The sequence below is a fragment of the Hylobates moloch genome, unplaced genomic scaffold, assembly GCF_009828535.3.
Source record: "Hylobates moloch isolate HMO894 unplaced genomic scaffold, HMol_V3 SCAFFOLD_11, whole genome shotgun sequence".
Taxonomy (NCBI): domain Eukaryota; kingdom Metazoa; phylum Chordata; class Mammalia; order Primates; family Hylobatidae; genus Hylobates; species Hylobates moloch.
The window spans coordinates 4,036,307-4,063,958 of record NW_026652286.1 but is presented as its reverse complement, the minus strand read 5'-3'; the positions used below and the strand labels follow the sequence as shown (position 1 = coordinate 4,063,958).

Sequence of the window (27,652 nt, the reverse complement as noted above, 5' to 3'; positions counted from 1 at the left end):
GGCTCACACCTGTAATCCCAGCACTTTGGGAGGCTGAGACAGGCAGATCACGAGGTCAGGAGTTTGAGACCAGTCTAGCCAACATGATGAAACCCCATCTCCACTAAAAATACAAAAAATTAGCCGGGTGTGGTGGTGTGAGCCTGTAATCCCAGATACTCAGGAGGCTGAGGCAGGAGAATCACATGAATCTGGGAGGCAGAGGTTCCCATGAGCCGAGATCGCACCATTGCACTACAGCCTGGATGACAGTGCGAGACTCCGTCTCAAACAAAAAATAAATAAATAAATAAATAAATAAATAAATAAAGGATGATATAGAGGTACAAGATAACACACAAAAAAAGTCCTCAACATCATAGTCATTACAACAGTTTTAAAATAAAAGCACAGTGAGTTACCACTGTATCTCCACTGGAATGACTATAAATAAAAAGAATGACAATACTGAGTATTGGTGAGGCTGTGGAGCAACTTGAACTCATACATTACTGGTGAAAATGTGAACTAGTACGACCAATTTAGAAAACAGTTTGGCATATAAAACATTTTTTTATATGACCTAGCTTCCAAAAGAAATAAGTATGTGCAGACATATGTCTGCATAAAGACTTATAAGATCCCTAAACTAGAAACATCTGCTGGTAATGGATAAACAGAATATGGAATATCTATACAGGGGAGTACTACACAGCAATAGAAAGAAAGAGATGGATACATGCAGCAACAAGGATAAATCTCAGAAGTGTTATACTAAGTGAACAAAGTCAGATGTAGGAGGCTACTGACTGTATGACTCCATGTATATGAAATTCTAGAGTAGAAAAAACTACATTGCCAGGCCTGGGAGATGGGATTGACCACAAAAAAGCAAGAAGGAGCTTTTCAGGTGATGGAAATGTTTTACATTATGATATGGTGGTGGTTATATCATTATATATACTTGTCAACACTCAATGAATTATACCTTTAAAATTGATAGTTTTTGTTGTAAGTAAACTCTATTTCAAAACTTGAAAAAAAATTGTGGGATGCAGCTAAAGCAGTGCTTATGGGAAAATTATAACATTAAATGCTTATATTGTAAAAAGAAGAAAAGTCTAAAGACAGTGAACAAAAGTTCATTCCATCTTAAGAACCTAGAAAAAGAAGAGTAAATTAAACTCAAAGCAAGTAGAAGGAAGGAAGCAAGTTAAATGCTAAATTAGTGAAGTAGAAAACAGACCAACAGAGAAAATGTACAGATCTAGTGTCTCATGGCAATACTCAGAATGTTCCAAAATTACTCATCATACCAGAAACCAGGAAAATTGCAACTTCAATGAGAAAAGATAATTAACAGATGCCAACAAGATGACACAGATGTTGGAATTATCTGATAAAGATTTTTAAAAGGTTATCACAAAAAAAGGCTCTAATAAGCAATTATGAGTACTGTTAAAACAAGTGGAAAACAGAAAGTTTCGGTAAAAAGACAGAAGATATAAAGAAGAACTAAATGGAAATTTCAAAACTGATTACAATACCTAAAATTGAAAACTCACTGGATGGGCTCAATAGGATAATGGAGATAACAAGAAAAAACTGGAGAACTTGAAGATAAGTCAATAGGAATTCTCCACTGTGAACAACAGAGAAGAAATAGATTGGCGAAAAATGAACAGAGCTTCAGAGACTTGTGGGACAATCACAAAAGAGATAATATTTGCGTCAGAATTTTAGAAGAAGAGAAAGAATGTGGGACTGAAGAAATATTTGAAGAAATAATGGCTAAAAACGTCCCAAATTAGCAAGAGACATAAACGTACAGACTCAAGAAGCTGAACCAACCACAAACACCCAAAGAATAAATAGTATAAATTTACATAAATTGTGTAACCTGAATAAATTGTAGCAATACTTCTTATTTCAAATAGTAATTGAAAAGAGGAAAAATAAACTGGTTTATATATCCAAATATATATATACATAAGGAAAGGAGAAAATATGCATAGGTGCCACATTCTTTGCTTCTGTTGCTTGATCTCCAGACCATAGTTGATATTTGTAACTTTCTTCTTCTTTTTTTTTGTTTTTTTTTGAGACGGAGTCTCGCTCTGTCGCCCAGGCTGTAGTGCAGTGGCGCAATCTCGGCTCACTGCAAGCTCCACCTCCGGGGTTCACGCCATTCTCCTGCCTCAGCCTCTACGAGTAGCTGGGACTACAGGCGCCCAACACCACGCCCAGCTAATTTTTTGTATTTTTCATAGAGACGGGGTTTAACCGTGTTAGCCAGGATGGTCTCGATCTCCTAACCTCGTGATCCGCCCGCCTCAGCAGCCACCGTGCCCGGCCGTAACTTTCTTCTTCTATCCATTCCATGTTCTCTTCGTTCCCAACCAGTAGCCTTGCGTATTTACTACAGACTCAATTTCTTTAATGTCTCTAATACTATTCAGATTTTCTTCTTGTGTTGGTTTTGATAAATTGTATTTCCCAAGGAATTTGTTCATTTTATCTAAATTACAAAATGTATTCATATAAAGTCATTCGTAATATTCTCTTGTTGTTTAAAGCTTGTAAGATTTGGAATGATGTACTCTTTTTCATTCCTGATACTGGCAATTTTTGTTTTATCTCTTTCATGATGAATCTTGTTGGAGGTTTATCCATAATCTTTTCAAAGAATTGACTTTTTTTTTTTTTTTTTTTTTTAAAGACAGAGGCTCTTACTCCGTCCCCCAGGCTGGTGTGCAGAGGTGCAATTGTAGCTAACTGTAACTTCAAATTCCTGGGCTCAAGTGATTCTCCCACCTCAGTCTCCCCAGTTGCTAGGACTACAGAATTGTCCCACTATGGCTAATTTTTTTTTGCGGGGGCGTAGATGAGCTCTTGCTATGTTGTTGTGGGCTGATCTTGAACTCCTGGTTTCAAGCAATCCTCCTGCCTCAGCCTCCCAAAGCACTGGGGTTACAGGCATGAGCCACTGCACCTGGCCTCAACTTTTGAGTTTTGTTGATTTTTCTGTTGTGCTTTTTTTGTATTAAATTACTACTCCTTTCTTGATTGATTTATTTCTCTCCCTTAATGAATTTAAGTTGCTGTGTCTTCTAGCCTTTTGACTTGATAGATCAGGTCATTGATTTCAATATTTGTTTTTCTAATATATGCATATAAAGCTATAAATTACTCTTCAATTGCTGCCTTAGGTGCATTTCCAAATTTTGATGTGTCATATTTCTATTGTCTTTAAGCTCAAAATATTTTCTGATTTCCATTGTATTATCTTCTTTGACACATAGTTATATAAAAGTACATTGCTTACTTTTGTCAGATTTTTAAGTTAATAGTTTTTTTATAGGTTTCTGGTTTGATTCTACTGTGGTCAGAAAATATTATTTTAAAATCTACGATTTTATTATTTTAGAATTTATTGAAACTATATGGCCCCATAAAAGGTCTATTTTGGTAAATGTTCTATGTGTGATTAAAAAGAGGGCACGTCTGCACCTGTGGATTTAATGTTCTTACTAGTCCAGTTAGGTAAGTCTAGCTACCTCAGCACCTTTAGCATAATTGAAATATCCCCTTGCTTGTTCTCTGAAATAAGCATCTCTATTTCTTCTTTTTTCTGTAGCCTTTATCATTTCTGTAATAGTTAAATTCATTATCCTACTTAAAATTAAAAATGGTTTAAATACAGTATTTACTATATGAGAATCAAAGAGAAATCATGCAGCAGACCTTTTTAGCTGTTGCCCCAAAGAATTTTTAAGAGGCCTGGAGAGACAGGAGTCTTCCATTTGGGAATTTTTAGGAAAAGGAAGCCAGCAATCCCCCAGCATTTAGAGTGGTTTTACTAGGTCTGCTTGGATGCAGAAGAATAGACCAAGTGACTTCCTGAGATCCCTTTGGTTGTAATGATTCTAAGCCATCAGAAGTACAGGCAGATCTGTAAGGTGTGATTCCGTGTGGAAAAGTACCAAACTTCAATGCATAAAAAATGTCAGATTCCTTCACTTTCTTGTGGAACACAGAGAGACTGCATATGTTAAGATAAGGGTATATTTCCAGGTGATAGCCAACAGCAAGTTGAAATTGAAGAAAGAAAACAAGAAGTTATTTTAATGGAGGAGAGAGAGCTGAATATGGTGAACCAGATCTTATTTCGTTCAGGATTCTAATGATGCCTGTACTGAGGAATAACATGCAGATTCAAGCCCTAGACTTCCAGCATGTTTTTCACAAATGCAAAGGCATCCTAAGGCAGTGCTTATGTTAAAGGGTTGGAAGAATTGATTTACAGAGACCATTTTAAAGCAATTGGCTCCAGGTCTTGCTAAAGGAACACAAAGCAGTGATTAAAGGCCAGTTCACAGATTGCACACTTCCGAGAGCTATGAGAGAAACTTGGGCCTAGTGTAAGAGGGAAGAGATGTAAGATAAATGATGAGGGAGATCTACCTGGATATTACCTTGAAAATTGGTAGTGAACTCTAGAATCACTCTCCAGGAGAAGGTTATTAGAGCCACAACAGTCCTTTCTCCATCGTTTATCAAATCATTGCACAAATAGATGATGCCAATACACGGGATACACAGACAAGGCTGCGGCACACTAGATGTGACCCACCCGAGGCCTCATTGCTGATGGGTGAGGATTAGCTCTTTACGTGATCATTACCCATTCATAGCACCCCAGTCAGAAAGCTCTGTTTAAAAGAAACGCAGTGTCAGAATGTGAAGATCTTAGGATCATCCTGTCACTTCAGGCTTTATTGCTGAGAAAACTGAAGTGCACAGAGGTTAAGTTACTTCTCTGGGGTGTTAAATGTACATTGAATATAACCCTTAAAGGCACACCATAGCAAGTTCTTGGGAATGAAAGGCTAGGCTATGTAGGAAAGCCTGTTTTCTTCCAGTGTCTGTGACTTGAGCACACAGACATTTGGACCGAATACTGGGTATCATTATTTATTTAATTGGAAGAAAACAGAGGGCTTATTTGTGTGTTTATATGGGTCGTATTTCCTGTTGGAAGGCAAAGGGCTTTGGGAAATGTTCCATTCTCTCTCCAGCCCTGAAATCAGGAGCTAGGAATGATCTTCTCTGGCCCTGCGTGTTTCTGACTTGTTTGACAAGCTCTAGTGAGCTACCAGATGTGGAAATTCTTTTCAGCCTGGGATAATTTATTTATCTGTTTATGTATTTTACTAGGAAAGTATCTATTGAGTTCTTGATACTCATTTGCGAGGGACTCCTAGGGGAACAGTAGCAGTGTATAGTGTTACTTGAATGTTTGATTTTTTTTTTTCCAAGTCTGTCTGCTTTTGTTTCAGATCTGAGAGCTGGGAAATAAAAAGCAACTTATTCCTCCTCCCCTCCTCCATCTTTGAGACAGACAGTTTAAAACATGTGGCAGAAAATGAGCCATGGAGACTTGGCTGAATGTATGAATCTGTGAATTTATTTTTTCTTTCATTCTTTGTTCCTCATTTCCAACCATAAAAATTACTAGTAGCACTTAAGTGTTGAACATTTTCACCTGAGAGATGTGAAATGCTCTTGGCTAAGAATATTCATTATAAAATCAGTGAATGAATTCCTATTCATGTGAGAATAGGAGTTCACCAGAGCAACTGTGTGTTGTTAGACACACAAAATATTGATGCTCTCCCTTTTACAACCTGGGTATCTTGTAGGTGGTAGCACTGGTAAAACCTCCTGGGTGCTAATACATTGTGAGAATTTATTTGTATTACTTTGTTCACAACTTCCGAAGGTAATAACAAGTGCATACCCTCAAAGAACCGTGGAAGACCGCAAAATAGCATGGAATGCCCCAGTTTTTTCATGAGAACATAAAACCATCTTTGAGTGGGGTTTCCTGATGCAGGAAGCACCAAGAAGAAACACACCAAAGGAGAATGAGCTTGGTGTGTGTGGTAGCACAGGGGAACCATCAGCATATTGATGTGGCAGAGTAGGAATTTTGTTTTGGTGAGCAGTGGGAGCTAGGCAGCTTAGGTTAATAGAGAGCCAGCGGAGGCGCAGGCTAAGAGGTCAACTGAAAAGTTTAAAGTGACAGGCAGAAAAGAGGTATTGTAGGTTTTTAGAGAAGTATATGGTAAAAGCCATCAGATCACAGGATGACTTAGAGGTTGCAGAGACTGGAGATTGTGTTAGTGGAAAATCTATAGACTTAGTGTTTGAATGGATTGAAGAACCAAGGAGAAGGAAAAGACCAGCTTACTCCATAGCTCAGATTTAATTAGTGATGAGGGGGCCTCGCTAATAGGAGAATTCCAGAGCCGAGATGCTGTATAACGTTTATATTTTAAACAGAATTAGTAAAACTTATGGCTATCTATATGTGTATTCAAGGATAGTAAGAGAGATTATAGCATCTGCAATTCTTTTTTTTTTTTTTTTGAGATGGAATCTCACTCTGTTGTCCAGGCTGGAATGCAGTGGCACAGTCTTGGCTCACTGCAACCTCTGCCTCCTGGGTTCAAGTGATTCTCCTGCCCCAGCCTCCTGAGTAGCTGGGATTACAGGAACCTGCCACCACGCCCAGCTGATTTTTTGTATTTTTACTAGAGATGGGGTTTTCACCGTGTTGGCCAGGCTGGTCTCGAGCTCCTGACCTCAGTTGATCTGCCCGCCTTGGCCTCCCAAAGTGCTGGGACTACAGGTGTGAGCCACTGCACCTGGCCTAGAATCTGCAGTTCTAAGTAAATGATCCCACTTTTTCTCTTCTCACTATAACAACTGAAAAATAGAAATGACATATCCTAGAATTAGACTTCATAACTTCCTTTAAAAACTAGTAGATGACTGGGCGCAGTGACACATTCCTGTAATTCCTACACTTTGGGAACCTGAGGTGAGAGAGTGGCTTGAGACCAGGAGTTCAAGACCAGCCTGAACAACATAGTGAGACCTCATCTCTACTAAAAATTAAAAAGAAAAAAAAATTAACCAAGTGTGGTGGCACTCACCTGTAGTCCCAGCTACTCAGAAGGCTGAGTGAGGTGGGAGAATCGCTTGAGTCTAGGATCGTGCCACTGCACTGCAGCCTGGGCAACAAAGTGAGACCCTGTCTCAAAAAAATAAATAAAAATGCAAAACAAGTCTTGGACATGCTTCTCACAGGCTTGTGCTTATGATCCTTCTGATAAGAAATTAACTGCTTACCTCCCTAGATTTACACCCCAGAATCCTAAATGTGAAAATGTGCCTCAGTCTGTTGGGAATCCAGGAGGGTCTCTGCAGAAGGGTTTTTCTTTATGGCACATGGAACCTCCTATCTCATCTTGCCATGGATGGGCTCTAGGAAAGGCTCACCCTTTGAGTTCATCTTGGACAGAGAGAAACTTGGTTCTTACATAGCTGAGGCTGATAAAAAAGGGGGCATCCCTAACAGAGGAACCATAAAACAAAGTACATACCCACAGTGCATCCACTTCCAATAAATACACTTATTGAAAGTGTTTCAGCTTTCAGTGGGAACCAGCACCTTAGATGGTCATTCCTTGACCTCTTGTGTGACTCAGATCGTTGAGCCTAAGTCTGACCTAGTGATGACTGGGAAGATTAGGAATTAAAGTCTTTCTCTTATCTGGATGGTGGCCTGTATCCAGAGTGCAGTGTGGATCCAGCCTAGGAGTCAGCTTGCACGGCTGCTGGTGTGCTGCTGGTGCCGGAATTCACAGTGAGCCAGGCCTGGTTTTAGTGTGCACAAGGTCAAACCTTGCCAGAGCTGCACTGGATCAGCTTTTGTGCTAGGTCTGACACTAAAGCTTTACAGTGTAACTAGGGCCAGTTTGCCAAAGTTGAGCTTTTAGAAAACTATAATTTTTTTAGGCCTGTTGTGTACCCTGTTCTTTAAGTTGGTGGGTGTGAGCTCTCTTTGAGCCTTGTGTATATATCTGAGTAAGCAACTGTTCCCCCGAGTACCTTTCCTTAGCCTGGCCATAATGTCAGTACAGCATTGAAAAGAGCATATCCTCTGTCTGTTACCTCCATTTTTCACTTTTTGGAAGTACCTGAAGGGTTGCCATTATTGAGACTGTTGTCTTTCGAAGAGAATGGGCCACAAACAGCTCATTTCTGTGAGTGTTCCCACCTGTCGGGTACAGTTAGAGCTTCCCAAAAGAGACAAATGGAAGACTATGGTCAGAGGTGGGTCATTCTTTCTTAGAGGATCATCTCCCTGGAGTATTTTTCACATTGCTTCAGGCTCCCTGTTTTTCAGCCTGCAGGAGAACTAAATAATCTGTTAGGTCTGTCCTATCTCCAGCTTGCATTGATTTACACCTCCAAGACTCACAGGGACCTGGAGAGAAAATAGTTCATATGTGCCATGGCTGCAGCAAGTGCTGCTGAAAGAAGATCCCAAGTAGTGGGCCAGAAGCCCAGGGAGGTGCTGAGGGAAGCCGCAGTAAAGCCTGACCTCTCAGAGCTTCTCTAAGCACCCAGTCCCCATTGGAGAACAAGTCAAACAAATGTTAAGGGAAGGAAATCAAATATGTTTGCTGAACATTGAAATAACATCTGATCATTGAAAAAAAGCACCTAGTTGGGAATTACAAGAGAGTGGCACTTTTTTCTTCCCCACTGAGCAAATTAAAACAGCAAGTTCAGAATTTGTTTATATAGCCATTAATGAAACATCCAATGTAGGACTAGCAGCCTGCCGCACAGAGGAGGGCAAATACTGCTTGCTGGCACATCTGCCCATCTGAGGGTCTCTCCTCCTCGAAGACCCCCATTCCAAATAAGCCCATTCCATTGGTTTTAGTATGTGCCAAGCAGCCCTAGTGAGGAAAGAGCCCTGCAGACCTTTCCATGCCCAGCGCTGTGTGTTCTGCACCCTCACCTCACCCCAGGATCTTTCCTGTCTGCAGCACCATGGAGGCCACCTGGTTTCGTACCTCTGCTTCCAAACTAGTGCTCATAATATGAGATCGTTATTTTAAAGAGGTGTTGGTACATTTGATAGTTTAAAGAATATGTACTTTCCCTCCCCCTGTTCAAAAGGAGATATCTGCAATGATATTCCAACCCTGAAAGGATCCATATGTTTGAGGGTTATTGTTCCAAAAGCTGCCTGCTGTCTCATTGGGATTGATTACAGGGGAGCTTTGGCTGCTTCAGGAATTCAGAGCTTCAGAATTTGGCTTATGGTTTGGGGATGTGAGGAATTTGTCTTCATGGGCTGTTTATCTGCCTTAATTGTGATAGAGATGCTCCAAGGAGATGTGTGAGCAGGACTGGGCCCAGGGCCAGGGTAAATCAGAGCAGCCCCAGGCCTGAACTCCCCAGTTCACTCAAGACGGCAGTGTATGTAGCTTTCGGAGGAAAGCTCTATCATTTCTCCTGAATATGAAGCTGCACCCATTCATTGCAAAATTGTACAACTGCCTGCAAAATCATGAGTTTCAGGCAGTGGTTGATGATTGCTATTGCATTAGACATAGTGATTCCACATTTGGGGAGAATAAAGAGAAAGAAAACTTGAAGGATCAGAGTAGTCCCAGACCTTAGAAATGTCACAACTGTGAAACAAGTCTCTAGAAAGCAAGATAAACTAATCAGTGTGATATTTACAGCTCATCTCTCAGATCATATTTATTTCTTGGTGCATGAAAATTGGTTCCTAGGGTTCACATTAATCATGATGAAATATATTTGCTACTGTCTGTTGGCTGGTTTAGATCAAGAGTTGGCAACCATTACTAGTAATATTTCTAGGTTCCCAACCAGCCTTTAGGCTGAAGATTTGAGGGGTTGGGTGGAGGTCATGACCACATGCTGACACTCTGTGCTTGGAGAGGGAAGGAAGAAACTGACTTCTCACAACCACGGCCACTAAACACATCCACAGCAGAGATCTGGGCTTGATTGAAAGCCTTTTCTCCAGTGTGGTCCATTCATGCAAGAATTGTATCTGCCTTGTTTACCACTGTATGCCTAAAGGCTTGACACATAGTAGATGCTCAATAAATATTTATTGAATTGAATGTGTTCGGACATTGAATTTATATATACTTCCTGTCAGTAGAATTGTAAGGGGTTGTTCAAACTATAATGATTCCATATTTCACATTCAGTGGAAAAGTCCTGGTCTTTTCCTTGCTGACTTTTTCAACAAATGGTGCTGAAAGATTGGACATCCATGGGCAAAAATTTAACCTTGGCCTGGATCTCACACTTCATGCAAAAATTAACTGAAAGTGAATCAGATTTAAATGTAAAACATGAAACCATAAAACTTTTAGGAAAAAAGGAGAAAGTCTTCAGACTCTAGGGCTAGGCAAAGAGTTCTTAGATCTGACACCAAAAGCATGATCCATAAAAAAAAAAAAAAAAATGACCAATGAGACCTCATCAAAATGTAAAACTTTTGCTCTGTCAAAGACCTTGTGAAGAGGACAAAAAGACAAGCTATATACTTGGAGATAATATTTGCAAACCACATATCCAACAAAGGGCTAAACATCTAGAATATATTTTTTAAAACTCCCAAAACTCAACAAGGAAAAAACAAATAATCCAGTTAGAAAATGGGCAAAGGCCATGAACAGACCTTGCACTGAAGAAGGTATACAGGTGGCAAATAAGATGTTCAGCATCATTAACTATTATGGAAATGCAAAATAAAACTGCAATGAGATATCATTACACACCTATAAGAATGGCTAAAGTTAACCAAAAAAATACAAACAGCAAATGCCAGTGAGAATACAGAAAAACTGGACCACTCATATATTGTTTTTGGAAATGTAAAATGGTACAGCCACTCTGAAAAACAGTTTTGGTAGTTTCTTATAAAATTAAACATGCAACTACCATAGGACTCAGCAATTACACATTTGGGCATTTATCCCAGAGGAATGATAATTTATGCTCACATGAAAACCTATATGTGAGTGTTTGTAGCAGCTTTATTTGTAATTGCCAAAACCTGAAATCAGCCCAGGCATCCTTCAGTGGATAAATGGTTAAGCAGACTGTGGCACATGCATACCATGGTATATGATTCATCCCTAAAAAGGAGCAAACTACTGATACACACAACAGCTCGGGTGATTCTCCAGGGAATTATGCTGAGTGAAAAAAGCCAGTCCAAAAAGGTTACATACTGTGTGATTCCATTTATATAACCTCCTTGAAATGACAAAATTATAGAAATGGAGGACAGATGGGTACTTGCCAGGAGTCAGGGATAGGGAGGGAGACAGTGTGTCTTTTTTTTTTTTGTGATGGAGTCTCGCTCTGTCGCCCAGGCGACAGTGCAGTGGCGTGATCTCCGCTTACTGCAAGCTCCGCCTCCTGGGTTCACGCCATTCCCCTGCCTCAGCCTCCCTAGTAGCTGGGACTACAGGCGCCCGCCACTAGGCCCGGCTAATTTTTTTGAATTTTCAGTAGAGATGGGGTTTCACCGTGTTACCCAGGATAGTCTCGATCTCCTGACCTCGTGATCCACCCGCCTTGGCCTCCCAAAGTGCTAGGATTACAGGCGTGAGCCACTGCACCTGGCCCAACAGTTGTGTCTTAAAAGTTCAACAGGAGGGACCCTTGTGACTGTGGAAATGCTCTGTTCCTTGATTCTATCAATGTCAATATCATGTTGTGATGTCATACTATAGTTTGGCAAGATGTTGGGGGAAACTGGGTAAAGCGTATACAGGCTCTCTGCATTCTTTCCTACAACTACATGTGAATCTATGATTATCTCAAACTAAAATGTTTAATTTAAAAAATATTGGGAGCTTAGTATCTGTGAGTCAGATGCATAATGAATTAATAAAATAAGAACACTCAAATCTCTCCATAGCTAAACTTGTATGACTTTAGTTTGATGTTGGATTGCCTTTTCTGAAGCTTAATATCAGAATTAAGATTTTAAAGCTAGATGGAGTATATCTGGAGATCTATCTATCTATACCTATATTTATTAGATATATGTGTATATATATTAGATATATGTGTTTATATTTATATTGAATAATATTGAGGACATCATCTGTTATGATACTTTGGACTTTAGTTTTGCCTTTTATTATAAGTGACCCCAAATCATTTTTTGGAAATAGATGAGATATAAATAAATAAGTAATCTGAAAAAGTCCCTCTGCTGCTTGATTCTCCACCAAGAGATTATGGGATTTAAGCATACATGTAGGGCACTAGGATGAAATAACGCATTAAATAATGATTTGGGAAGCAGATTTATGCTTTGAAGCCAGCCAGAATTACTGAGTTTGTGGTCACTGTCATTTCCTACCTTTGCACAGTAATAAGAAAACAAAGGGGATATGCTGTAGTGTCCCTGACTGCAAGTGATGGAAGTCAGCAGGGCAGCTACTTGAAGTAAGGAGAGTTTATTTTCTCCTTGGTGGACAGAGCTAATATCTTTGATCCCTGGTCATTTAAATTGAGCCTCACCAAAATCAATTTGAAATTTTGAAGGCTCAATAATAGTTGTTTATAAGAAACTGAAGTCTCTGTTTCCACTGGTTGTGCAGGATTTAAAGAGAATCATCATTTGGTTTATGATGACTATTCTCCTTTTAACTTCATTAAGCAATCTCCTGAGATTAGACTTAGAAATAGTATGACCCACACTGGAGCTGAGGTTATGGAAATAAAAGTGATTTCATCTTTACTGGGTCTTAGGGAGCACAGAATTAGAAAACCCACGACCTGATCCTGACCCATCTCTTCCTCCTCCTCCTATCCCCTCAAACTCTCATCTTTCCTTCCCTTCTTATTATCTCCCAAGAGATCCATTGCCTCATGAAAAATAGTAGTTGGGGTTAATCTTTCATTTAGCTGCTTTTTGCTTGTGTTTCCTTCTCTGCCCCAGAGCCTCACAGATTATGAGGTTCCAGTAGGCCCTCAGATGTCAGATGTGGAGTCTCACTAGTTTGCTGCACAGCTGATGGGAGTTCTTTCTTTTAATGGTGTGAGCATATGGCTTTCTTTGCTAAATGGAAACCACATTCATAAAGAGCCTGTAGCTTTTAGAAATGAAGACTGGTGGGAGCAAAGGGTTTTGTCATGTTCCCTGCCTCCTCTCCCTACCTGGTTCTATTCTGAACCTGGTCATTCAGCAGGCACCTGTGACCCTCTTCATATCTGCCACTGGCACCACAGAGCTGAAGAACATTGACCCTGAATGTCATTTTTGACACCATAATCTGACTTCTTTGTTTTTAGGTGAGGGGCTGAGCTTGGGGACAATAAGGTGCTTTTTAGAATTAGCATGGTGGGAAGTCAGATGACTTCATGAATAGAAGATTGGACTGGGAGTTAGGGCCAATTTAGACTTGACCCAGCACTGTAACCTTGGGAGAACCACGTCTCTCCAGGTCTCAGTTTTCTCATCTGTGCAATGAGGGAACTGGACCAAGTCACCTCTGCCTTCTACATGATCTCTGAGGTTGCAGATCTCCGAGATAGCTTGGACAGTGGTCATCAGCTCCAACTGCCAAAGTGTGAGTCTTCTTATTATCCACAGAAGGCTCATGGTTATGCTGTCCAGTAAGCTGGTACAGATACAAGGATGAGGCACATGTTTAAAGACACTTTCTTTGGCAGTATCTTCCTAGTAGTGGTAATTATTGAAAAATTTAATGGCACAGATTTTTCTATCAACTATGGCCAACCCCAGTCTGTCTCTTTGCCATCTTCATGGCCCCTGGCCTTAAAAAATAACTTGCAAAGAATGGAGATCAGGTGCCCCAGTACCAAGGTACCAACCTCTAGCCAGACTGGAGCAAATGGGAATGCTGCCCAAACCCCAGAAGCCTGCCCATGTGATTGGTTTTCCTGCTTGGCTCATTTTAAGCAAACTCCTGCCTGGGGTTGGGAAGGTCTCTCGGACAGACTAAAGTGATCTCACAGGTAAATCTTAATCCATAATGCAGTTTGTCCAGGTGTTTGTCAAAACTAGTCAGCATTAGGGAACTCTACATGGCAACTTCTGGGCTCCTTGGCTCTAGATGGCTAGTATCAGCACTGAATTGTGTCCCAGGAGTGAATGAAGGTTCTTTGGCTTTTTTCAAAGCACCTCCTTGACAAAAACTGCCAACTGCCAATGTAGTTAAAAGCATAAGCTGAAAATGAAGGCAGTCCGTCCCTCCATTCCACTCCATTTCAGGAAATTCCAAAAATAAAAGGTGAGCTTTGTTCCCAGAGGGCTGAGAGTGAATCCTGTAACTGGCTCCTCTGTGGAAACCAGCTCGGAATTGGAAGCCAGCCAGCTGCCACTTTCCCATCTGGGCAGCATGCAAGACGAAGCCTGAAGGGAAGAAGGGCCACTAATTCAAAGATGCTTTTGCATATTGGATTCCTTGTGCTCTGTCTTGGCTGACCCAGCCATGTGACAGCAAGGTTTGAGCTGGTTCATAGAGCTGTGTTGCACTTTGATGGTTAAGGATTGACCAAACTCAGGCAGTGTGTGCGAGGAAGGAAGTGAAGCCATTGCCAAGTTTTACGCACCTTGGATCCATAGACTGCACCCCCAATTCCATTTCTCTCACTACTTAGTCTGTCTCTTGGTTCATGAGTCCTGATACATTGCTCACCCAGTAGCAATATCCCTGTGGAACTGTGCCTTTGACAGTGTGATGACTATAGAAGCCACTTCAGAGAGTGGCTTTTCTCCTAATGCTGGCCCGTGATTTCATAATTGAACGTCCCAGATGGGCACCACCTGTTGTTACACCTTCCCCCTTCTCCCCCCAGTCTGTTTCCTGAATCTGACTGTGGTTAGCACACACCCTGAGTTTAAAATGCACTCTCTAAGCTGGCTTAGAAGGTAGTGCATTATCCTCTTTTTAGGACCATTTATTGGGTACTTATATGTGTATGGCATTTTAAACAAAGTTAGATAATGCAGCCCATGCTATTTAGAAACTGACAACTTGAAACAGATCACAATTGGTGGGTTAGTTCCCTGGGAACAGGTCAGTGAGGAGGAGATAAAAGATCTTAGCTGTTAAAGGACATTAGAATTCACTTAATCCAACCCCTTATTTTATAGAGGGCAAAATGGAAGCAAGACACCTTAAAGAGGTCAGTTGCACAACGCACCAGTGGCAGAGCCTCCTGGACCTACTTTAACCATGTGCCTCTGGTCCACTCTCTGTAGGGTGTGAGACTCAGTCTAGGCTGCCTCCTGTGGGCTTTTACACAAAGGTAGAAGATATTTGTTTGATCCTATTTATAGTAATGGGACACGACAAAAGACCTCAGGAGGCTCAAGAAAGAAGAACTTGGAAAATGGCCAAGTAAGCATAGCTGAGAATCTAGAGAGCAGAACATTTCTATAATCAGGTAAGAGGTGTTGAGGACCAAGATTATAAAAATTAGAATGGAAAGAAACAGTTGGAGGATGTTTTTACATTGTTACAATCCCCATTTGACTAGTGGTGTGGGATAGCCACAAATGGAAGGACTATCCAAATTATTGCTAACTCCCTAACTTAGGCATAGAGTTTATTATAACAGAGATAGGCTTCTGTCCCCAAAGATGTGTGCAATTTAAAATAGATGGGGGCACTATATACATGGAGGATTTCAACAGTATAGACAATTTAATATTGACTTTGTGATTTGAATATAACTGTGGAAGCACTGTTACTGGAACTGCAGGGATGTTCTATGAAGTTTCAAATGCCCACACCACAATATATAAAGGCATTTGGTAGTAATGACAAAAGGCTGACCCAGAGCATTTCCCTGAGGTAAAAAGAAAAAAGTTGAATTAGAGTAGGGGTGGGTAGCCATGAAGAGACAGGGTAGAGTTTGAGCTCTTGCTCGTCTGGCTGGGAAAATGCTTTACTGTATAATCGACTTCGTACTACACTGGGGCTCAATTAGAGAGGGCCCATCCCATTCTGTTTCACTCCGTTTTGATCCTGTAGTCAGCTGCAGAGTTATAGATGAAGTGACAAGGATGGTATCTTGATTGTATCCAGCTGCTTGGAATCAGTCAAGGGCTGAGAGGCCCCGCATGAGGAACAGCGCTCACTATAAAGGCTCCAAAGCAACCTGAAATTCAGGACACCTCTGATGCCTTTTAGAGCAGCATAGTTTAGCATCTGACCCATTGTCACCAAATTAAGTCCCTGAGAGAAGTCTGATAAGTGATTTCAGCCAACAGTAAGAGGACCGAAATCTTAACAGCATTGGACTCGACAACTGAGCCAATAATAATAATAATGTAATTATTATGGCTGCAAAAGAGGGGCTTGTAAAGAAGAATCCCTAGGGAAAGCGATTTGAGCTTTTCTTAGCATGGAGTAGAGAGCTGTGTTGACTCAAAGTAAACGGGGGGAGAAAAGCAACTTCCATCTTCAGCAGAAGTGCCAACTGAATTGGATGCCCCCTCCCCATGCCCTACTCCTTTTCTTTCACTTTGGCATCCCTGGTGTTTAGTTATGTGTGCTTGGGGCCCTTCGGAAATCTCTTTAACCCCATGAATCAGTGATCATGGCATTGGTGTGACTTGAACAGGCAGGTGCTTGGTGCTGAGAAAAGGAAGCTGGCAGCACATTTCATGGCATCTGCCCAGGCCCACAAAACAAACAGAAGTTATGGCTCACATACTGTGTTGCTGCTCTGGGCTCTATAAAACTGTAATAGTATCATATTATTTTAATCTGCTGAAATACAAATCCCGGAGTAGAGAGAACACAGCAGCAGCGTTACACATCTGAGAAAATGTTTGACATGGATTCATTTGTCTGCAGCTATTACGACGATGCCTGTGGTCGATTAGCTCTGTTGGTTACAACATGGTGTTAATGAAGCCAAGGTTATGGGTTTGAGAGCCCTGTTATGTGAGCTGGTTTCACACAAATGAAAGCTCTTTTCATGATCCAAGACCACACCCAAGACCTAGGTCAGACATTCCATAAAAACACGGAGATGGTCACAGTGAGGACTGGGCAAGACAGTGCAGTGTCTCACCAAAAATGCCCCTTTACCTGCTTCTGGAAAAACAAGTCAGAACATGTGCTTTAGTGGGGAATTAGGACTGTGGTCTTCACACACACAATGGATATCACGTTATTATTCAGGGTAACTGCTGGTCAGTACTGCTGCAGGCTTCCTTCCTGAATTAAGGAGTATACTGGCTCTGGTATATATTTTCTCTGAAGAAAAGAGAAGGATTTTTGGTCCCCTTCATTCTTGGCTTTTTACTCGCTGAGATTCTGCCCATTCGTGTGTTAGACAACTGTGTGTGGAGTGTTGTTGCGTGCCAGGCACTGTCCTTTGTGCTTGGGATACCATAGTGTATAAAACAGTCTCTGTCCTCTTTGAGTTTAGATTCTGCAAGAGGAAAATACATAATAAACAATAAATAACCAAGATAATGGTGCAAGTGAAAGTTTGGTAAAGAAAAGGATGAGGCTGGTGGGGTGTAGCGAGGAGTGGCTGGTTGCGGGTGCCGTTTGCCTCAGCAAGGAAGGTTTGAGAAGCCCTCTCAAAGTAGTTGACATTTAAACAGGGACCTGACAGATGAGAAGGACCCAAGCCTTTGGAAGAGCTGGAAGAACACTCCAGCCAGAAGAAACAGCAAGTACAGAGGGCTTGAGGTCTAGTGGTGGCTAAAGAACAGAAGGGCCACTGGAGAGTAAGGGGACATGGTGAGAGAAGAGGTGAAGAGTGGGTGGACCCTCTGTGACATGTGAAGGAGTTCGGATATTATTCTCAGTGCAGTAGGAAGCCATTTTGTTTTGTTTTGAGGGCGGGACCTTTCTTTAAATATTTTGGGAGCGATATTATGGGTTGAATTGTTGAAGTCCTGATCTTCAGTACCTCAAAATGTGACTTTATTTGGAAATGGGGTTTTTTCAGAGGTTAATCAAGTTAAAATGTTGTCAGGGTGACCCCTAATTCACAGACTGATGTCCTTATTGAAAGGGGAAATTTAGACACAGAGATAGACTTGCACACAGGGAAGATGGCCTTGTGAAGATGGAGGGTTGGAGTGAGGCATCTACAAGCCAGGCAATGCCAGAGATTGACAGCCAGCCACCAGAAGCTAGGAAGAGGCAAGGAAACATTTCCCGATATGTTTCAGTGGGAGCATGGCCTTAATAACACCTTGCTTTCAGATTTCTAACCTCTAGAACTTGAGACTAGTTTCTGATCTAAGCCCCCCAGTTTGTGGTTCTTTGTTAACGGCAACCCTAGGAAACTTAAAAGGGCATAGGGTCCAAACACACTGGCTCAGCCGTAGGGAATGGCATGAAGTATCCTTTCTGGACTCAGCAACACTTGTGTGTGTTGGGGAAGCCTCTAGTTGCTCTGGCATATGATCATATGACTTTTATATATATTTAGGGAAATTGATGATGAAAATTATTAAAATAGATATAAAATAGGATAGAATGCACTAGTTGAATTACCCTGTGCAGAATACCCTAATATTCTTTTAGGAATGGTCCTTTTAGGGATGCTGTGCAAATGATGCTTTGGAAGGGCAAGAATGGCAGGAAGGAGACAAGTTAGAAGGCTAGCACAGTAATCTTGGTGATAGATTGTGGTGGTTTGGGCTAGAGGGAATGGCACTAGAGGTGGTAAGAGATAGAAGAAGAGCCAGCAGGACTCGCTAATGGTTGAACATGAGGAAAGGAAGGAATAAAGACTGAGTCTTAGCTTTTGGGTTTGAGCAACTGGCCAGATGATTTATTGAGATGGAGAAGATTGAGAGAATGACTTGTCTAGGGATAAGGAATCAAGAGTTATGTTTTGGATGTGTTAGGTTTGTTTATCCAGGTGGAGATATTAACTAAGTGGTTGGCTATCTTAGGAACATTCAGGGCTAAACATAAATTTAGAGGTCACCAGATTATTGATGGTATTTAAAGTGATTGAAACTAGATGAGACTACTTAAAGAAAGAGTTTGAAGAAGAGAATAGAGCCTGGGACGGAATTCTCAGAAGTCTGGTGATGGTTGAGGAGCTAGCAACAGAGACTGAGAAGAGGCACCAAGACCAGCCAGCAAATTGTTATACTCGTTCGTGGTATGGATCTTTTCAAGGTTAGACTAAATTATACAGAAATACATGGGAGAAGGTATTGGAAGTTCCTCATCCCCAGTATACCCAATTCTGCTTAATCCAACAAAACTCTTATGTAAGGACCTTTCCAGATTTGGAAATCAAGTATTTGTTTTCATTGTGTTACAGATTACAGAATCAGACAGCCCTTCTATCCTTTAGGCTTCCAATAGGTCATGAGAATGGTGTATGCTCAAGAGAAATAGATGCTTTTTTTTAAAAGAAGAAATGGGGACTTTATCATAAGTTTTCATAATCACCAATTTAATACAAATCAGGGCAGTTGAGTTGCAGGGTTCCATTTATCCTTCATTTTGTGAATTCATTAAGAATGGAATCTATTTCATTAATCATATGTTAAGAGATTGCCTACCTTGGCCCAACTCAGTAAGCTATTACCCCCACATTAATTGAAATTCCCAAGCATATACAAGAAGATTGGGAGGAAGTCAGAATCAGCATCTGTCTTTGAGTATTGGCAGAATAACTAACACCTGTTTGATGGAACATATCCAGAATCCCATTCTGACCTTCTTAGGTTATGACGGTTTGAACCTAGGAAGTCTGTTGATACCTGCTTGGATAACTCAGCACTGAATGGTTGCTGTCTGAATTGGGACTTGATTGTTATTATGTGTCTGTCCTTAGGTCTGGCGGGAATTTCCTGACCGGTTGGTGGGTTACCCAGGTCGTCTGCATCTCTGGGACCATGAGATGAATAAGTGGAAGTACGAGTCTGAGTGGACGAATGAAGTGTCCATGGTGCTCACCGGGGCAGCTTTTTATCACAAGGTAAGGGGGCGCAGTCCTGGGGCAAGTTGACAAAACTAAGAGAATGATACACATTTTATTTGACCCAATTTAATTTTTCATACCTGCCGAGAGGGCTTAGAAAAGCCATATTGTGTAACAATATCTTACAAATAAAGCTATCCTTTTTCTAATTATAAAAGTAATGCACGCTCATAGTAGAAAGTATGAAAATACATAAAATAGAACGAAGAAAAGTTACCTGTAATCCTGTCCCTTAGAGATAACCATTTTATCGATCAGGTGCTATTTCCAGCTTGCCGTTTATTTATTTACTTACTTGTATGTATATACAGACGGTTGTAAATATTCTCATTAGCCTGCTTTTTTCATGGATTGTATTGTGAGCCTTTTCTCATGTCACTCACATTTCTTCATGAACAGTTACTTGTTAGCATAATTACGATACCATTATCTTAATGTTTTAGAAGTCGTATGTAACTATTTTGCTACCTTGGATATTACTTTCTAAATTTTTGCTATTTTAAATAACGCTTAATATCTAATGTTAGTGATAGATGTCCATTTTCATAACTGTTTGTACTCATGACCATTGTGATAGATTCCTAGAAATAGAATTATTATATCAAAGGACATGAATATTTTGGTTTTTTTAAGATGTATGTACGTACATGTATATATACACATATACAACATATACATATATATGTTGTGAATATTCTAAGCATATATATGTTTTGTATGTATATATGCGTGTGTGTGTCTGTTGGTTTCAGTATTGTTTGTGCGAATTTATACTCCCACCAGCAAAATATAAAACTGTTTTACCATGCCTTTTCTTGCATGAAATATGATTAGTAGAAAAGAAATGAGCAATTTTGATAAGTAAAAGTTAATTTTATTGTTTTAACTTTTATTTGATTACTAGTAAGACTGAAATTCCTTTTGTGTATTTATTAGCCTTTTGTACTTCCTCTCTTCTGGGAATCATCACTTCGTGTTTTTGACTCTTTTTTTATTCGGGAGAGATTGGGGAATATGCATTTGATTTTAGAATATTCAGTTCAATGGTAGTATGCTCCGTGGGAGTGTATGGTTTAATTAAACAATCATAACTTGTCTGTTGTCAGCAGTAGCATAAAGAACCGATGTCAGGAGAAAGGTCTGTTCAGCTCAACACAGTTAATTTAATTTAGCTGTATTCATATCGATTGTTTGTTGTTAGCTCAGCACTACTGCCCTCATATTTTTCAGGTCTCTAGATCCAGGAATGGGTTTTTTTATTTTATAACAATCAAACAAAAAAACAAAAACTAAGGTTTACAATTCATGGGATTTATAGTAGTAGACTATGTGTGCTTTATATTTTTGACCCAATAATTTCTACACTATTTCATATGTATGGTAGAATTGCCTCATTTTTCTTCTACTTTAAAAAGCACACACTTTGGTAGAAGAATGACCATATTGAACGTGCTTGGTCACTTGACCAAAAGCATTCTAATGCCTTCTTTTACCCTTCCTATTAATACAGCCTTGTGATTAATCTTATGAGAGAAAGCTTGTCCCCATGCCTTGGCTATGCTGCCCCTTATTTATCAGCCAAAGGGAACTGCTATTTTTGAATATTTCTTCTTTCTGTCTCACTTGACAGTATTTTAATTACCTGTATACCTACAAAATGCCTGGGGATATCAAGAACTGGGTAGATGCTCATATGAACTGTGAAGATATTGCCATGAACTTCCTGGTGGCCAACGTCACAGGAAAAGCAGTTATCAAGGTAGGAGGCTCTGCCACTCACTTGCTTTGTGATCTTGGGCAAATATCTATTATCTGAGCCTAAGAAGTTCTTGTAACTATAAATTAAATATAGGACTAGATAAACTTTAAGCTCCATTTTAGCTTAAGGTTCTATGATTGATGCGGTCACATTGGGAAATTGAAGCTAAGCTTTGACAATTTAAACATGTTTTCTTTTTTTATACAGTTTCTTTAGTTGCAGTTTTTAACCTTCAGTATCAGAGATAAAGGCTATGATGATCAATCTATAAATCAAAAAATTATATTCTCAAAGCTGATATGGGTTCTAGTTCTTTTAGTTAAAGGATGTAGTTTAAATTTTTCTTAAGGTAGCTGGTTTTTTTTTTTTTTTTTTTAAAATATGTTGAGAAAATAGTACACCTCATACAGTTATGTAACTGTAGCTGTCCTAAACACAACTAATTTAATTGTTTTTAAATATCAATTACCAGTTTTTAAAAGTACCTTTCCCATAACGTATTAAAAGCTGAGAATACACAAAGATCTATGGGAGGTCTTTGTATGTGTAAAAGATGCCTGTTTATTCCTGAAATTTAGACATTGCTCAAATAAGATCCCTAGATATGTAGAGAAGGTACACTGCTTTATATGAGTAGAATCATCTTGTTCTTTTTTGCTTCTAGATTAGAATTTTGTGTGTTAAAATGGGCAATGCCAGGTTCCCTAGCAATCTGCCTAGAAAGCCAAATTCCTGGGTGAGCTTATGCTGGAAGCATGGTACAGCATTATCCATTGATTCCTCTGCTATTAATTGATAAGAGAAGCCAGATTAAACCAAAGTGAATAGGGAAGGAGGAAAAATCACTATCTGTGCTCACCAAACTTGCCCCAGTTCACACCCTGTCCCCCAGCTCTCTAAATAACTCAGTGAACAGCTGACCACAAAAAAATTAAATAATGTAAATTGTTAGAGTTGCTTTAAAGGGACCCCCTCCCATCCCCAAATTTGCTTTTTTTTTTTTTTTTTTTTTCTTTTTTTTTTGATGAGACTGAGTCTTGCTCTGTCACCCATGCTGGAGTGCAGTGGCACAGTCTTGGCTCACTGCAGCCTCCGCCTCCTGGGTTCAAGCAATTCTCCTGCCTCAGCCTCCCAAGTAGCTGGGACTACAGGTGGATGCTGCCACGTCTGGCTAATTTTTTTTTTGTATTTTAGTAGAGACAGCGTTTCACCATGTTGCCTAGGCTGATCTCGAACTCCTGAGCTCAGGCAGTCCACCCGCCTCGGCCTCCCAAAGTGCTAAGATTACAGATGTGAGCCACTGTGCCTGGCCCCAAATTTGCTTTTTAACACGCTTCAACATGTTTTTAGCTGCGGCTGCTTACTCTGGACAGTAATGCCCAGTGTCTCTATGCTTCTTAGCCTAGACTTAGTTATCTAGCTTTCTTTCCCTTCCATCTCTTCACTGTTTATTTATCTTTACTAGGTTGGGATAGCAGCTTCCCCTGAGTTTGCTAGGAAGATTGCTAGTTAAGGTTTGAGAATGTAGTGGGGAGTCAGGGAAAAAGATTCAGAGTATGAGGGACCATTCAATTTTTTTCTTGACTGAAGGGAATTGCAAAATAGCTTGGCATCTTCAAGAGCATGGTGCTGCTCATAGCATTTGCCATTAGCTGGAAAGAGGAGAAAGAGCGCCTGTTGGAACTAAGGTTACGGTGAAAGTTATGGGAAGCTGTATTTCATCGCCCTTATGGCTACAAGAACAAATGGTGTTTATACAAGGACCTTGGCAGTGAGAAAACAGTCATTAAACAGGAATTAAGGAGCTTGTCATCACCACTTCTTTCCAGTTACAGAAGGCAAAAGCCCTCCAAGCCTTTTTTATTGGGCCCTTGTGAGTTCTGCCGTTGGCCGAGCCAGACAGAGTTGAATGGAGGAATGGCAAGGTGTGTGTGTGTGTGTGTGTGTGTGTGTGTGTGTGCACGTGCATGCAACATCTCAGCTTCCAACACAAAAGAGTGCAGTGTGGTGTCACAAGCATGATTTTATTGTCCTTGACACTGACAGCCAGGTATGCTTTTGTCCTCCTCTGGCAGGTAACCCCACGAAAGAAATTCAAGTGTCCTGAGTGCACAGCCATAGATGGGCTTTCGCTAGACCAAACACACATGGTGGAGAGGTAAGTGAGCCTCCAACCACAACTGCGCCTTAGCCTCTGATCTCCATTTCCTGCCTTAGGCCTGTTTATGGGGCTTTGTTGGAGATATAAGGACAGCAGCTGGTAGCCATAGTCACCTCCATGTGCACTGTGGGAATTGGGTTAGTTCAAGCCCAGGTCACCCAGAGAATTAATTTGGAATGCTACTCACTCAATTTGTAATGGCTGGAAGGGTCTTAAAAATATAGTGGGCCTTAAGCTCCAGAAGCCAAATTCTCTATGTGGACTAAGCAGTTAACCATCTACAGTCATTTGAGTGGAAGCTAGTTAATTCCAAGGAAATACTGGATTATTTTTCGGGGTAATAGCTCTACGTTATAGTAAAAGCTTGATTAGAAAGAATTAAACCAAACCCACCAGAGACAAATTACCTTTGCTGACACTGTGGAAATGCCTGCCAAGAACAGGATCGAAAGCAAAGCCCTCATAGTACAGACAGAGGGGCGAGACAGCTCTGGAATACTCTATTTCTATTCAAGTCAGTTACTCAACAAGCACACCTTTGTGTGGAATGTAATCCTAGGCCTTGTAGGTAAGAATTAAAGGAGTGGGAGATGTATGTCTTCCATTAAGACTATACTAGACCTAAGAGTTTTCACTTGTGCCCCAAAAGTCCCCAAGCTTTGAAGTGCCTGAATCAAGCCTAGTACTTTCAGAAGACAATTCTTTATACAAGACAGCAAACTCTGACATCCCAGTAGTGCTGTCAGGGGACCAAACTGCACTCAGATAAGGATATAGTAGCCTTTTATAATGAAATATCTAGTTCAGATTTCACAGATCTCATATGCCTGTGCTTGCAGAATTCATTTCTGAAATCTATCAGCTATATTAAAATTCTTCAAGCCTAGAGAATTTGTGTGTGTGTGTGCAGAAAGTTGTTTCAGTTGGCCTGGCTTCTATAATGTTTTACTCTCTAAATAATCTCTTTATCTTTTTCATGTATAAACATTACCCAGATGACATGACCTTTACCAGCTGTTGATGTGAAATAATATACTATCACTGGTGTCATAAGTATTTCACAGTTAACGGTAGTGACATACACTGTCATAGCTCCTTTGGAAGAGACCCCAATTGGACTTCTATTGGAGTACAAGAAATTGTTATTTAAACCTACCCCATTGTCTGTGTTTAGGGAAAATTCATAACAGTAAGCTAAGTGGTCATTAATAGGGCTGAGTTAAAATGGTGTATCGGATATATGGTCCAGGAAAGGAAGTATAGGAAGAAAAGTTGACCTGATGATGGCCTTGAAGTTCATGCTGAGGCTAAACAACTCCTCTAGCACTACTGAGATCTTAACAAATGTAAAGAGGTTTAAAATGCAGTAAGAGCCAGGTGTGGTGGCTCACTCCTGTAATCCCAGCACTTTGGGTTGCCAAGGCTGGTGGATCACCTGAGGTCAGGAGTTCAAGACCAGCCTGACCAACATGGTGAATCCCCGTCTCTACTTAAAAAAAAAAAAACAAAGTTAGCTGGGCGTGGTGGCACGTGCCTGTAATCCCAGCTACTTGGGAGGCTGAGGCAGGAGAATCATTTGAATCTGGGAGGTGGAGTTTGCAGTGAGCTGAGATCGTGCCATTGCACTCCAGCCTGGGCAACAAGAGTGAAACTCCATCTCAAAAGAAAAAAATGCAGTGGGGAGATTTAATTTAGATATAATTATTATTAAACATTGGAGTGAGTAACTAAGGGAGATATGGAGGCTTCCTCTTTGGAAGATCTTTTTTTTATTATTATTAAGAGAAAGGATCTTGCTCTGTTGTGCGGTGATACAATCATGGCTCACTGCAACCTTGAACTCCTAGGCTCAAGTGATCTTCTCATCTCAGCCACTTGAGTAGCTGGAACTACAGGTGCATGCCACCACGCTAACTAGTTCTTAAATTTTTTGTAGAGACAGGGTCTCACCATGTTACTCAGCCTGGTCTTGAACACCTGGCCTCAAGGTATCCTCTCGCCTGGGGCTCCCAAAGTGCTGGGATTATAGGCATGATAGGATATGTTATGATATGTAGGATATATAGTTAGGAGGAGATGCGGATGGAGGGATTGGAGCGAACTGTTGGACTTTAACAGTGTCAAGGACCTTAACAGTGTTACATGTATACGTAACAATGCTATTTGTGATGAGTGCCCTGAGAGAGGCTCAAAGGGCTATAACTGATCAGGTGAAAGACAAGTAACTTTTTGCTAGGTTCATTATTAAGAATAACTTTCTAAAAGAGGTGACACTTGAAGTGATCCTTCAAAAATCACTAGAATCCCAACCAGTAAAACCCTGGGCCAGAAGCAGAGACTCTCAGCAGTGGAAACTGGATGGTTTGTCAAGGGTGCCTGATCAGCAAGTTCAAGGTTTATTTGGCAAACAAGAAGAAGCCCAATTTGGAGAGCTTAGAATGCTGCCCTATTAGTGCTGGACTCCAAAGGGCTTTGAATCCCCAAATAAGGAGCTAGAATTTTTTCCTTCAGGCTCTGGTAAGCTATAGAATTTTCGAACACGAGACTAGCTGGATCAAAGTATTGCTTTGAGATTAATTTGGAAGTAATGCACAGGGTGGAATGAAGAGTGAAGAGATTGGAGAAAAGACTAGTTAGAGCCTTTAACTAAACTGCATGTGGAAAGGAAGGAACAAATTAAATTACAACAGATTTTTTTTCCCAAAGGAAGATGTACCTGAACATGGTTTCCAACTGAAGAGATGTGGGGAGGCTATGAAGAAGGAGTTGAAAAACGTCCCTTTAAGATTTTGAGTGGTAGTAGTACCTTCAGCAGTGTAATAGGTTTAGGAGGAGATGCTGATTAGGGGAGAGATTAGAGTGAACTGTTGGACCTCAGCAGTGTCATTAATGGGGACAGGAGGTGATGTTAATCAGGGGTGAAGTTGGAGAATAATAAGATATGTGATTTGGGGGTCTTGCCCTCTGTATATACTTTTTTTTTTTTTTTTTTTGAGACACGGTCTCACTCTGTTGCCAGGCTGGAGTTCAGTGGTGCAATCTCAGCTCACTGCAACCTCTGCCTCCCAGGTTCAAGCGATTCTCCAGCCTCCGCCTCCCGAGTAGCTGGGAATACAGGCACGTGCCACCGCGCCCGGCTAATTTTTGTATTTTAGTAGAGACGGGGTTTCACCATGTTGGCCAGGATGGTCTTGATCTCCTGACCTCATGATTCGCCCACCTTGGCCTCCCAAGGTGCTGGGATTACAGGCATGAACCACCCTGCCTGGCTTTTTTTTTTTGGAAGACCGGAGTTTTATTATTACTCAAATCAGTCTCTGTATGTACTTTTATATATGTATATCAAGATATAGATATGTGGAACTAGAATTTCAGAAAGAGCTTTAAAAAAAAAAAGTTGAGCCCAGTCATCCCTCAGTATCGACAGGAGATTTGTCCCAGGACCTCTGGAGGATACCAAACTTCACGCATGCGCAAGTCCCTTATATAAAATGGCCTAGGATTTGCATCTAACCTTCACATATCCTTCTTTATAGTTTAAATCGTCTCTAGATTACTTACAATCCCTAATACAACATAAATGCTATGTAAATAGTTGTTACATGGCATTGTTTAGGAAAAAAGGACATGAAAAAACTCTGTACATGTTTAGTATAGATGCAGTTTTTTTCCAGATATCTTTGATCCAAGGTTGGTTGAATCTACAAACGTGGAACCCTTGGATATGGATGGCTAACTGTATTTGGCAGTCATCTGTCCAGAGACAGCAGTTGACTAAAGAAAAGCAAAGGCAGACTCTTGGGAAATTCTGACATTTGGGAGACACAAAGAGTAACTGAAAACAGAGAGGCAACCACTGGAAAGGCCAGGAG

At 40.6% G+C, this 27,652-nt stretch overlaps 1 protein-coding gene across 5 annotated transcripts in view; it reads left to right on the top strand.

Moving 5' to 3' along the window:
* Positions 1 to 27,652, top strand: part of EXT2 (exostosin glycosyltransferase 2) — a 166,400-nt gene that overhangs the window by 133,821 nt on the left and 4,927 nt on the right. For all 5 annotated transcript variants that reach the window (XM_032166216.2, XM_032166219.2, XM_032166218.2 and 2 more), the window contains 3 exons: positions 19,714 to 19,857; positions 21,491 to 21,619; positions 23,695 to 23,777. In XM_032166216.2, the coding sequence (XP_032022107.1) occupies positions 19,714 to 19,857; positions 21,491 to 21,619; positions 23,695 to 23,777 (356 nt within the window). The remainder of the gene's footprint in view (positions 1 to 19,713; positions 19,858 to 21,490; positions 21,620 to 23,694; positions 23,778 to 27,652) is intronic.